General features: G+C 42.3%; 1 protein-coding gene across 1 annotated transcript in view; it reads right to left on the reverse strand.

The window, feature by feature from the left end:
• Window positions 1-14,273, reverse strand: part of TBL1XR1 (transducin beta like 1 X-linked receptor 1) — a 40,346-nt gene that overhangs the window by 20,279 nt on the left and 5,794 nt on the right. Inside the window, exons 3-4 of the mRNA XM_018554903.1 lie at window positions 11,392-11,537; window positions 10,296-10,536 (exon numbers count right to left, since the gene is read on the reverse strand). Of these exons, the coding sequence (XP_018410405.1) occupies window positions 10,296-10,536; window positions 11,392-11,537 (387 nt within the window). The remainder of the gene's footprint in view (window positions 1-10,295; window positions 10,537-11,391; window positions 11,538-14,273) is intronic.

The following is a 14,273-nucleotide window of genomic DNA, read 5'->3' on the forward strand; positions in this document are numbered from 1 at the left end:
AAAACAACAGCGCCCAAACCCAAACCCCCCCCCCCCCCAAAAAAACAACAACAACCCAGCAATAGCTGCTATTCAGGAGAAGCAGAGATATGCAGCGTTTTTAAAAGTAGGACAATAATTTGGAGCACCTTTTTTTATTTCCCAAAGCACAAATTACTTTTTTTGTGCTAGGGTTTAGATACAATGGGGGAAATTTATCAAAACTGGAGCAGACACAACCTGGAGCATTTGCCCATGGCAACCAATCAGCATCTCTCAAGTTTGCTCAGATAAGCTTTGAAAATGAGAAAGAAGCTAACTGGTTGCCATGGGTAACTGTTCAAGTTTTGAAATTCCCCTCAATAAGTTTAAGGGGGTCATTTTCAGAAGGAGAGACTATTTGTGTTTAAGGCCAGCTTTACACTTGTGCAGCGCACATATCTATTTAGAATGGTACCCAGTGTATCTATCTAACAGCCGCCACCGCACCTGCACGATGACGCAGCACACTGCACATAGAGAGCAGCCAAGGATTTCAAACCTAACATGATGAAGTGTATCCCCCAAAATAACAGCAAGCCAGCACTATCTGCAGACACCAGAGACACAGTACAGTTGCCCAATCTAACCTATAAACGACCATATAGAAGTTAATGTATTGACACCTAGCGATATGACCCATTTTTGTACATCTTCAAATTAAAAGGACAGCTTACATGAGGATATACAAAGTTATCCTAGTAGGGCAGCTAGAAAGCAACTTTGTGTTCTCCTTCTGTTCTGAGAAATCTACATTAACGTTGCTAGAAAAACCTCCCTGCAGACATTTTATTATTTTTTTAATGATAAAAAAGAGAAATAAACCAACTCTACAATTTTCAGAAACTGGCCACTGGATGGCACCACACTATAATATGTTGCTGGAAGGATCCATGATAGATCAATATCATCAATGTCATCTAACATCATTGACTGGAAATCTACAAAGTGGTACACTTTAAACAGAGTGGTTGCAATATAAAGTAAGTGTGTGGGGTTTTTTTTTAAATACATAATTAGCGGAAGTCAATTACTTTTTTTTTCTAAAACTTTTAAAAAAAGTATACAACATCATTCCAAATATATTACATATTAAAAGTTACTTATACGAATTACAACAAAAAGCACAAGAAGCAAAACCAAAGTAAAAATAAAAACAATTATTGATTGGCTACAAGCCTGGTGCAGCATTTATATCTGATCACACGTTTCGGCCGAATAGTTTCTATACCAGACACTCCAATAATATCTATATATTAAAATCTGTCAGTGCTGATTCAATCTGTCAGCAATGTGCACAAAACTTATTGCATGCAGCCTGTTAAACAAACTCTGGCATCCTTGGCATAAGCCTAAAACAATGTCCAGCCAAAAAGTTTTTTGGATAGAGTGGGGAAAGGTTTTTACTGCTACCAGGATGGTTTTCCAGAGATAAAATAACCTAAATTTACCAAATTCCATTCAAAAAACCCTTTTTATCTACTTTAGGAAGCAGATTTCCTTAGAAATGCTGACTGCACTGGAAGAATGCTTGCAAAGATGAAACTTCCAAAGTCCAGTTGATGCAATAGATCAGACAGTTAGTGGCCTATTTAAAAAGATCTGAAATTACATTTTGCCTTTGAGGTAAAGTTTTACCAGTTCTTGCAGATTTTCCACTTACAAATCTAAAACAGAAGTAAAAATAACAACCCCACAAAATGTAATATAAAGAATATCCAAAACCCAGTTAACACTTACTTTCAACGACCGATTGTTTAATAAAATAGAAAACAAAATATACTGCAAAAACCATGAAAAATGCAAAAAAAAAAAAAAGGCAATTCATCTTGCATCTGTTAGGGTGACCTATCAAGAAGATGCATACTAGTTAAGGAACAACAGAAGAATCACCAAGGGCTTGTTCACACCAAATTCGGACCAGATCTGCATGAGTTTTGGCACACGCAGTGCAGCGTGTTTTGCCGTGTCCCAGGCTGTTTTTGAAAGAAAAAAAAAAAAAACCTAAAATGGGCTTTCAGTGCGTTCCGGGGAGATTGCGTGTGTTTTTGATGTGTTTGCATGCGTTCCAGAGCAGGAATAATAGGGCTTGCTGCTGTTTTTTTTTTACATGTTCTGGAACTGAATGCTGCGGTGTAAACTAGAGCTCAAAATACCATTGGACGCAGTTTTGATCCGTTCTGTTACTGCTCTGCTCCTGGAACGCGCTTGGTGTGAACTAGTCCCAAGTCCTGGATCTAGTACAGTCTAAGAGTTCCACGCAAAGGCTTCTTAAACAAGTATTAAACTTGGAGAGATCAATTCCATCCAATAAATAAATGATCTGCATTTAGAGTATGAGAACGGTCCACTATAGGAGCAAAGGTCTGCTGTGAGTCCGTGGATGTTGGCTTTTTAAAAAATGTTCCAGGGCAAAAATTAGGATGTAACAGGATTTTTGTCTTACATGTAAAATCTGTTTCTTGGAGCACATCACAGTACTTTGGGAGCTAATTCTTCAAAAGATGGGTTATGGTGATTGGATGATTGGCAAGTCAATCAAAGCTATAAGACAGCCGTGTATAACTTCTCCCACTTCCAGTCTGTCTCTGCCTGCAGCAAGCAGCACAAGAGTGGATCATAGAAACGAGAGGGAAGGGTTCTTTTACCTGTTAAATCTATTTCATTTCAGTACAGGGAAGACAAAAATCCTGTTTTCTTGAGTGAAAATCCCAGGCCACCTGAAGAACCTGGCAGCTGAAACTAGTATACGTGGAGGCCTGAATGTCCACCTGGTAAAACGTTGCAAAAGTGCAAGCAGAGGACCAAGTGACAGCCTTACAGATTTGGTAAAACCGAAGTTCGATGCTGGAAGGTCCTCGTAGAATGAGCCATAACCACAAAGGAAGGGAAGAGGAATGCTACCTTTCAACTCATGCAGTCCGCCATGCACAAAACGGATCTGGATAACAGCTGTTCGGTGCCGCAGTGGCTGTGGAAAGCTTAGGGAAACTTGCTAGCACTAGCTTGAGCAGAAAAAGTTCTGAAAGAATGGTCTCCTCAGAAAAAATTTCCTCGGGACACTAACAAAAAACTGAGGCAGGCTGGGAGTGGTTATATTAGAGCTGTTCTACAGTCTTGATTTGCCAGGCTCCAATCACCTGAAGGCAGCTGCATAACCCATTGAAGATTTAGCACCCTGTGTCCTGTGATGTACAATCAAGAAAATGAATTAAATCCAGATACCCAACTTCACTGTATATTACCTTAGATTGCGACTTAATGGTCTTTGGCAAGGCAGACAGGATATAGAAAAGCGTAATATTAAGGCAGAACTAGGTAAAGTGATCCAAGCACTGCACAGTGGTCACCACTTTAAAGCTGCTGCTGTTAGATTTAATAACCAACAAAAACGTTAACTAGAATGAACTACTGTAAAAAGGGGATTTTAGTTCTAAGCACTAGTAGTGCAGGCAAATTACAATTGTCAGCATCCTTCATGAGGAGAGAAGATTATTTCACCTCATTTCTATACATTTGTAAATATATTAAGTGTTGAAACATTCCTATCTTTAAAAGAGAAAAGCAAAATGAAACATATATTAGAGCTCTTTGCTGTAAATTAGATGGAAATAGGTTAAATATCTTCCATTCAAATATAAAAAATGCAACAAATGCTTGAAATAGAACCAGCAGGGGTCACTCCAACATCATTTTGCTCAGCAAAATCCCTATGTCTTAATTGTATAATAACAGTCTCACAAAACAAAACCATCCCCCATAATAGCCTGCTGAGAAATACTAAGAAAACTGCATTCAGATAATCTGTCTTACCTGCCAGATTGTTGATGTATAATCTACAGCACACATAGCAAATAAAACAAACACTCACCTTGAAAGTAAAAAACAAACAAAAAAACACACATTTGGATGTTGGACTTTTACCATATGCCTGCTGCACTGGAAGGGTTCCATAGAGGGAGAGGGTGGGAGGATTTATAACAGTTTAGTGCTTGGCTATCCTCTTCCTCTCAGTCCAGAAGTGTACACCTCCTCTCCCTTCCTCCGGGAAAACACATAATATGCACGTGGCCCCAGAGGCTGGAGGACTGGCTATCTGACCATACTTGCCAAAGGCCTAGCTGTTAATTAACCCAGGAAATCTGAAGACACCATTCTGAGGGTCCTTTCCCAGGTCTCAGAGCAGTTGAAGCAAATTTGTCAAGTCGATAGGATATGATCTGCATCCCCCAGTGACTCTGGAGAATTGTACCTAGACTGGACTGTGCCACCAGAGGGAGAGGAAAGTGGGCCAGGGCAAACGTCGAGTGGGCAGAAAGCTCCACAACTCTGGGCTTAGCCTCTTCTCTCTGCAAAGGGGGGAGCAGGGAGAGGAAACAGTGGTGGAATATGCAGTGGAAGAGTTGCTGGTCGGTTGGCTAGCAGTGGCTGGGGTGTTGGGGGTTTAGTAGTACGAGTGATGGGTGGCAGGAAGGTTGGTATTTGGTTCTAAATAGGCAAGAATGCAAAATCTGTCTACTCGTAAGTCTGTAAAGAGGCTTCTACGACTGAGAACTATCCAATATGGTGTAGGCTCCTGAAATGCATGGCCTGCTGCTCCAAAGTACTGTCAAAAGGGTGCCTTTTCCAGAATTGGAAATGGGGGGTGGGGTATGACCGCATACGTAATATGGGTAGAGAGAGAGTGTCCGATGAGGCCGGGAGGATTTCGGAGCCGAGGAGAGAGCGTCCTTGGAGACTTCCTCTTTTGGGGAGCAATGAAGCACTGTAGGGAGGGTAGTGTGGCAGTAGGGTTAAGGGCAGCCAGCGAGTGGGACGTAAAAGAGGAAAGGAGGAAGACAAATTACAGAAGGCAGAATCACCCACAGGCAAAATGAAACACCGACTTGGGCATTATCCTTGAAAGATAAGTGAAAGTGCACTGTGACAACGAAACTGAGTTTTAATATAATTATTATTAAGGACAAATACTGGGAGGGATTAGTTAGCATGGAGACAGGAGTCCTTAGAATTCAAATATTTGAAAGTAGTTAACCCTTAGGCCCTGTTTAAACTTAAGCAATGCAGTACTGTGCTTTTCAGGACAAATGCACTGAACCCATGGTAGCACATGGAACTTTGTGGGGTACTTGCAGTGCAGTACTATTCATTTAGAATGGTATAACAAAGCACAAGTTCATTAGGTGCCAATGGATCAGCACTTTACGTGCCTTGCACTGTGTTGTGCTGTATGAAAAATGAAGTGCAGGTTGGGTTTTTCTTCTGTACCGTACATCGTAATGGAATGACGTTGTAAAGGGGCCTTTAATAGTTTAACCTTCATATGCTGCTTGGACCATGAGGACTTACGAGAGGGGCTTCTCAAATTTACAGCCTGTATGTGCTTTTCATACATTTGAAGAAACCTCCAGCTAATTAGAACTCAGTTGAAGTTTTATGTTTGAGATCTTAGCAAATGGTTTTAAAGCAGTTCAGATTTGAAGTTAGACACATTTGTTAAAAGAATGGTCATGGAATATAAGGATTTTAACGGGTAAGGAAACTTTCATGCGGCATTTCCTGAACGCTCCTTCACGTAACCTCTTCTCCCCCTGCCAGCAGTTTTCTACTAAGAATAAACTGAGAAAGTAATCCAGGGTGATCTATTTAACCTCCTTTTAAAAAAATGACAAGTGCAGCTAGACCAGGACCCAAATAATGATTACTAATTACCTATCACTACAAAATAAGGGCCAAGGGTGATTGGCAGCTAGCAAGAGCTGGTAAACTAGAATTACTCCAATGCAGCCAACTATTAGATAAATGGCCCAGTGTCTGCATTTGTAACTCAGACAGAGCTAAACAATCTCGAGTTATTAATTTATTTCAGGTATTTATAACATGCCAACAATTTGCGCAGTGCTTTACACTGGGAGCATAAGGAGAACATGCAAACTCCTTGCAGATAGTGACCTGGCTGGGATTTGAACCAGGGAGCCCCAGTCCTGCAAGGCAGAAGCGCCAACCACTAAGCCCAGTTTACAAAGCTTGTGGAAAACAATCTAGAACCAGTAGTGGTGCCATTCCTAAACTGGACTATTCACTTCTTCATACCTGGATTAACACCACAATAGTTCAAAGGAGAACTGAACGTTACCTTGACGGAGTTGTTTTTTAAAACGCAGGGATGTGTGAATACTTTATAGCATAGGGGCGGATTTGTGAATAGTGTCTTATTGGCAACAACCACCAATCTGGTTCCACCTTACAATTTATTAAAAAATTAAATAATTTGACCAGTTGTTACAGGTGACAACTCCTGCAAAGGAACAGGAACATAATACAAAAACACTTTCATCCAGACTATATATTTAGTGATACCAACAAAAAAAAGAGCATGTAATGAACACATAACCACACAGTTCACATCATTCTTCCTCAAGAAACTTGAAATGAAAAACTAATAACCTACAGCTGATCTCCAGTTCTAAGATTTGTATAAACTTACATTGGTCCAGCTTGGCACAACGCAAATATGCAGGGATTCTGTAAAAGAATGTAGTAGCCGAAGCTAATACAGTGCTGTACAGAGATCTCCCAGCTTCAACATGCTGTACTCCAACAGTGATCTTTCTGCTGGGGACATCTCGCCAGTGACAAGAGTATTGACAGATGTATTTCCTTTTCATATGGAGTCACTCCTTCCTTAACAAGACCAGTGAAGTGCAGCCAACTTGCTGTTCCCTTGCTAGCAAATTAAAATCTACGGTGGTTGTGGCCAGCAAATAAGCAATTCCATTAGCTCACCTTGCCTGGGTGATTCTGACTATGGCAGAGAAAGTTATTACCAGGAGCAGAATCACCCATCTGACGTCTCCCCAAGGGCTGTTTTTTCGCTCAAAGCATACAAAGCGTCAGGGCACATTTTTTTTCTTACAATCATTTAACAATTTAGCTAAAAATTTACACCAGCAAGTTTTACTGCAAACTTTTTTTTAATGGCACAGAATATTAAATTGACATGATGCAGTGATTAATTTCCATTAATACCAGTGCACACACCAAGGTCAATATACCCATGTGTACCCAGTTTCATACTACCTAACGCTCCTCTCTTGGATTTTAGATTTCCATGGCAGGACACAAGCAACATTGTGGAATGAACGATCATGAACGACATTTCTGCTGAGATTTCTGTGGTACTAACAGGAATGGTAATACTTCATGTGAACCATTACTAACCTACCCACCTACGTAAAACACCAACCAGTTGGACATCACAGAAGCAGCTGCTACGTATAGCTGCACTACATTTAATTCTGCAAAAAGGCATTCAAAAATATTTTTAAATAAATCTGATATACAAGAGCCCTCTTACTTTTTATCACGATGCTGTGTGATTTTTAAGAATCCGGAATCACTTCAATTTTTTATAAGCCAACTTAGAACGTCACAACTCTTTACAAAGCAGCATTCTAATACCGTCATAATAAGGAAAAGGGTTCAAGAAAACCTTTAACCACTTTAAGACCAGGTGTTTAGACCCCCTCCCCGTCCAGGCCATTTTTCAGTGCTCAGCGCTGTAGTACTTTGACTAACATTTATTCTGTCATGCAACGCTGTACTGAAATGAATTTTATAAAAAAAAATTGGGGACAGATAGAGCTTTCCTTTGATGGTATTTAATCACCCCTGGAGGTTTTATTTTTTACTATATTAAGGAAAAAAAATGTTTCCATTATGTTAGGAAACAATGATTATTACCCATAATTTTGGTAAAATATAAAAGTCGGGGTCACGTCGGGTAAATAGACACCAAACATGTCATGCTTTAAAATTGCGAGCACCCGCGAAATGGCAAAAAACTACCATAGCCAAAATTGACAATAGGCGACGCTTTAAAAGTTTTTACAGCTCATCAGCTTAGTGTTATCAGTGTTTGATGGCCCTAGAACTATTGCTCTCATTCCGACGTTCACGACGATATGCAACATGTGCAGCGAAATCGTCGTTTTTGCACGTATGCGCACCCGACGCCTGTTTGCATGCGTGTATGTATGGGGGAGTCTTTAAAACAAACGTAATTCTTTTTTATTTGTAACTTTACATTTGGGGGGTGGGCTTAATTTTTTTTCACTTAACTTTATTGCCATCACATAGGGGGGTTAGAAAACCCCCTTATGTGATAGCAAAATATGTGACAGGTCCTCTTTATGGAGACATCAGGGGTCTCCAAGAACCCTAATGTCACCTAGGCCCCCCCTGAAGAAGCTGATGGAGCAGAGACCTGCTTCATCAGCTTCTCTCCAGCATCTGAAGCTGGAGAGTGACACAAGAATGCAGAAGTGATGTAATATACATCAGTTCCGCATCCTGACAGCGGAGAGGGGACCGGAGGGAGCTCGTGTACCGAGCTCCCTCTGATCCCGTGACAGAGGCCGTATGCTGGTCCCGGGCTCGCACCGGGCACTGCTTGACAGCGGGAGGGGGGGAGCCGGGGAGGGCGCAATTCACGGGACCTCATACAAGCGATCCGCTGGCTCTATCGCCGGCGGATCGCTTGTATATTAACGGGCATCGCTGCCTGTTTTAGAATAACGGGCATTTCCCGCTCGCGCACGAGGGGGCGTGGCTGAGCGGATGTCTAAAGACGCCCGCTCAGGTCTAGATAGCTCCTGGCCGGCCGTTTTTTTAAAACGGCCGGGATGTGTTTAAGAAAAGATATCCTGAGAAAAACATGAGTCACCACTGCTGACCGCTCCTAAACACTAGTTGCTTGTTTGCCATGCTGGTCTCTGGTTTTAATACCTTTAGTCAGTGACCTGGCTTTTCTGACTTTCATGATCTGCATACTTCATTCCAGATCATGGACTAATGCAGGGCTTAAAATTTCCACTCGCCTGCTTGCATTTGGCGAGTGGAAATAAAGTGAGGGCGAGCCAGACACGAGATCCATCCGCTCTCTCCTGCACTTTCAGTTTCCTCTTGCTCTGTCCTCCTACGATCGACTCCGGCTGTTGTGTCTTTGTTTAGACAGGTGACAGGAGACGTGTCTATTAGAAGCCAGCGTCTCCTGTCACCATAGATACCCGCTCTCTACTGCGCATGTGCAGGCAGACGGGACCATGAGCTCGAACTTAGTGGCCCGGCATCTAGCTATAGGCGTCCCTGTTCCCGTGGCAGCACAAGTCAGCCTGAACTAACGGCCGGGTGCTGTGATCTTTGCTTTGATCTCCACACTGCTATTTCCCAGGAGGGGGAGACCGATCTGCAAAGGGTCATGGATGTAATTTGAGCTCTGCAAGCAGGTACTCCAGTCTATTTTTTAGGATAGTTGGAAAACATTTCCCTTTCATGATTGTTTAGGTTTATTATTTGAATTATCTGGCGGGAATGTGACATCATACTGATGCCATAGGAAGTTGGGGGCAGTTCTTTACTGTTTTTCTATTTGGCGATTAGGTTTTTCCTGTATAAAGTGTTGCTGGGAGTTGTAGTCCTCTATAGCTGGCGCCATTTATATATAAAGTGTAGCTGGGAGTTGTAGTCCTCTATATATAAATGCAGAATGATAACAGCTATAGAGGACTACAACTCTCAGCAAAACTTCATAACTGGTTCCATTCTGCATTTTTGGATAAAGTGTTGCTGAGAGTTGTAGTTCTCTATAGCAGTTATCATTCTGCATTTATATATAAAGTGTAGCTGGGAGTTGTAGTCCTCTAACTGGTGCCATTCTGCATTTTTTGATACATTTTCCTTTATGTTTACATTGCTTTATGGTAATATTGTAAAAGTCATTTATTTTTGTAACTTTATTCTGAATAAAACATTTAACAATGTAATTTCATAAGATAATTTAAGAGGGCGTGTTTAGGGGCGGAGTTAAGGCCGGGGCAGGGTAGGGGTTGGGTGAGGCAACTGGTGGCAAGTAACTTTCAGGCCTGGCTAGTAGCTCAAGACTTGAAATGTTAAGCCCTGGACTATTGTATTGAAGCCAGTGAATCAATATCTAGAGAATTTTCATACTTTTACACTATTTTCAAAGGTGTATGCAAAGCTGTAAGGACTCCTACACACCAATGTTTACTTTATTTGAAAGAATAGATTCTCAGCTTTATTCTTGAATTACTGGCCACACTGAAATGCCAGAGTTAGTCAACAAATGGAGCAGCTACATTCAGCTGCAGCATTCCTGAAAACTGTAAAATAGGGAACCTTCTTTTTTTTCATGGAGGAGTCCAGGACAATGAGCAATTAGCAATTAATAAGCAATTGTTTTCTCTGGATACACTTACTTGCCAGTGCATGTCCTCCATTCTCCTCCCCATTCGCTGCATTTTCACCATTCTTAGCAGGTGGCTGTTGGTTGTTTGCTGTTGCTGCGGCTGCAGCTGCTGCGGCCGCAGCAGCAGCTGCTGCCTGCTGCTGTGCAAGCTTGTCCCTGTATGCCTGCTGTCTTGTTTGTACCACATCAGGCATAACAGCATCAATCAGCGAGAGTGACTCAATCGGCCTCCCATCAAAAAGTGTGCCATCCTGTGGAAATAAATGAGAAGTATTTAACATTTTAAGTCAGTAAAAGGCTAATTGCCTAGACACCAAAATAATGTAAAATAAGGTAGTGTGCACTAATCAATGCATTCCAGAGAAGGGGAGACAGACAGCCGCACCTGATCACAGCCTGTGAGGAGAGACCGCTGACACATTCTCTCGTGCCGCCCCCATCATGCCCCTAATGTCACCTCTTAGGATAAACTGCCAGCCACAAAAGGTCTCTAACCCAGCGGCTGGCATCGATAGCCAGCCTGCTATTGGCTATTTTAAATTGCAGTAGCCAATAGCAGGCTGGCTATTGAGCCCACCCACTACCTGCCGTCATTCAGCAGAGGAGGACCTAAAGGAGAACTTCTGCCCGCTGTTTTTACATTCGGTTACCTCAGCAGACAGCTGTCATTCCCCAGCTAAAGCTATTACAGTGGAAAGGTGACACTAGGGGTTTAGGAGACCCCTAATGTCACCTTAAAGAGAACTTGTCACCTCCAATGAGTAAAAAAAAAAATAAGTTGAATAAAATAAAAATACCAAAGAAAATTAAAGCCCCCACACCCCCGTGAACGTGAAGCCCCCTACAAAAAAGAAAAAAAAAAACTGGCTTTTAACTTTTTTTTCCTGGATTTAAAGAAAATTTGTCAAGCCCTTAGCTACAACATGGTCACCACGTCAGCTAACAATAGACAATTTAGCTACTGCCACATAAGTTTGGATTAGCCCTATAAAGCAATGAACCATGATGGCAACAGCCCCAATAAAGCAAGTAACAATAGCAGTAAGCACAGAGGATAAAACATAGCTAGTAAGGCATACTGTCAGCAGTGGGGGGGGAAAACTTACCTCATTAATGCTAACTTCTGCCTCAACATACTGCAATCCTTTCTGAATAATGGAGATTAAAGCAGCAGGTGGCACCAGGGCACCATTGATATTAGACTGGCTGATATGGCTTTCTATACCAAACGTGAATGCTGAATGGGAAAATCCTATAGAAAGAGGGGGAAACATTCAGACAAAAGAAAGCTACACACGTGAATCATCACATTACAAGTTCCCTACATAAGCATATTTGGTTACAGATCTAGCCGAGCAATACAAACAGCAGCTGTGGATAAACAATGGGAACATTTCAATTCACTTAAATGTCTGCCATTTCTGATCACTTCAGCATTCATGTAGCAGTAAGATTTACATATCAAATGTAAAAAAAAAAAAATTGTTGCTATTTTTGTCCATTTAATAAGTATACAACATTGCACAGCAAGAGTAAAGGTGGCCCATACACTGTACAACCATTGCAAGACCTTAGTCTTGCGATGGTTGTAAAGTGATTAAAAAAAACGTACGATCTGCCCATCTTGGACAGGCAGATCGTACTTGCGATCATTACGATGACTGCAATGAGGGGCGGGCTTACGATGACTGCAAAAGGGGTGTGTGCGCACACCGGCCCGTTCGGCAGTTGTCGAACCAGCAGGCCACTAACTCGCCCAGAATCGTACGATTCCCGGCGGGTTTTCTAGCATGCTGGTTCAACGGAAGACGTGCGACCGTAAAGTAGAAACGGTCGCACGCCTTCCATACACTGCACGATTCTCGTACGATCGCGGGATTTCCTGCGATTCTCGTACGAGAATCGTGCAGTGTATGGGCACCTTAAGGCAGCACCCATTTTTGATAACTTGAACATGTGAATGTAATTTCATGAAATTATACAGAAAGCTTGTAGACTGAAGGTCATTAAGCTAACACACCGGGATAGAAGGATTCTTGTTCACAAAAAAAAAAGCGTTTAGTAAGTTCGGAAAATTACAGTCACATGGCAAAAATAAGGATCCTTATCTCTGTGTTAAAGCAGAGATGTGAATTGAACATAGCTTAGACTAATTTCAATTTTCAACTGTGCTACGTAGTGCCAACGACAGATACACTGAAATTGTGGTTAAATAAATTCCACGCATCTTTGCTAAACGTGGTGTAAAGAACGACTGAGCTATCAACTCAAGTTTGCCAAACCAATGGCATCTATGAAAGCCAAAATACCGGGCTTGAGTGACTTGACCCTTTATAACATAGGATTGTCAATGATGTCTTTTCACTTGCATTTCTCACAACAATTTCTGCTTCAGGGCCCATTCAGAACCAAAGCATTCCTCTAAACATACGGTATCTGTGCATTTAGCGTACGCACCCACACCTAGCGTGTTGTACCCAGTGGCCGTGTGTTACTTTGCAACGAGTCAGGCATTGTGGTGAAGAAAAAAAAAAAAAAGTATACCACGCCACATGGTATCCTGGTACCGCATGTTGCACTGCAATGCATGGCGACCAGGTGGTGTGTTGGGGTAACATTCAAATTAACGGCAGCAAACCAGAGAACAAGACCGCACGCTAGCTTAGTTGTGCGATGACGTGTGCTAATGGCATGGACACAGCGAGTTTAACACAGAGCTATGGTGTGAACAGGCCCTAAAATCAATTAGATGCACATTTGAGAGGGAGGGTAGGAGTACTAAAAAGAATGAAAACTTCATCAATAATAAAATGCAGGTCGTGTAGCATTTGTTAACCGACATAGCTAAGTCTTCAATGAAGAAAATCAAAGCTTTGCCAACACTGGCATCCTAGATGCAGAGCTACTGGGGTCATATGTCATAACATACTGGCTACAGGTCAAGTGGCACAGAACCAGACTACTATGAGTAGAGATTTTAACATGTGACATGCAATTATATGCTCATCTTCCCTCCCTAATCCTTTCCCGATTGAGAAAACTGAACCCGATGTTGGAGACGTGCCTGAATCCTTTCGCTCCTGCAGCCGTATTTTTTCCCCATTTTGACACACATGAAGCCTGGAATTTTAACCCCCGCCCACCCCAACATTATGTTTTCTAAAATTGGGAGACCCTGTACAATAAATTGTGGTAGGTTCAATATTGTGATACAATATTAGCAAAACTATTCAAATTAGTTTTAGTGTGCACATACACAATGGAGTATATCAAATATAAAAGGAGGAGGTGCCAAGTAAAAAGATAGACACGTTGACCTTTAAAATTGTGTGGGCCATTTAAAAGGAGAACTATGAGATGAGTGATTTCCACTCACCTCATAGTTCTAGCCGACCTGTGACAATGAGACTGTCACAGGTCGGCTCAGTAGATCGGCAGGTGAGAGAACACATACCGGGTTCGCTCACCTCTTGATCCTGTCACGGCTCTCTGCCGTGACAGGGGGAGGGGCTGGATTCCCCTCTCCCCGCTCCGATCTGCCAGCGCTGACTGGCAGAACGGACGGGGGAGGGGGCGGGTACAGCTGGCTCTGCCTCAAGATAGGCAGAGCCAGCTGTCACTCAAGCAGCTGGGCGAATCCCGACGTCCAGGTCGGGATCCGCTCCGGCGTCTCAGTATACCGCGAGCTGTAGCTCGCGGTATACTGAGCTTAGGGTAACGGGAGGACGCTAGTTTGTTTCCTCCCATTACCCTAAGGAGAACTATGGGGAAAAACACTGACCCCATAGTTCTCCTTTAAACAGTGAAAGGAAATAATGGTACCCCAAATGGTCTATAAAGTAAGCTTTGGAGGCCTTTACAGGTCATCAATTTAGAGTTAGCCTAGAATAAGTGCGCTGACACTGGTTCGTGCAGCTAAAGCCAACATGGGCAGCGCAATAGCAGTTTTCGAACGTAGGTGCACCCAATGCACATGTTTAGACTTCTG

The sequence above is a fragment of the Nanorana parkeri genome, unplaced genomic scaffold, assembly GCF_000935625.1.
Source record: "Nanorana parkeri isolate BGI_ZX_2015 unplaced genomic scaffold, ASM93562v1 scaffold177, whole genome shotgun sequence".
Classification (NCBI taxonomy): domain Eukaryota; kingdom Metazoa; phylum Chordata; class Amphibia; order Anura; family Dicroglossidae; genus Nanorana; species Nanorana parkeri.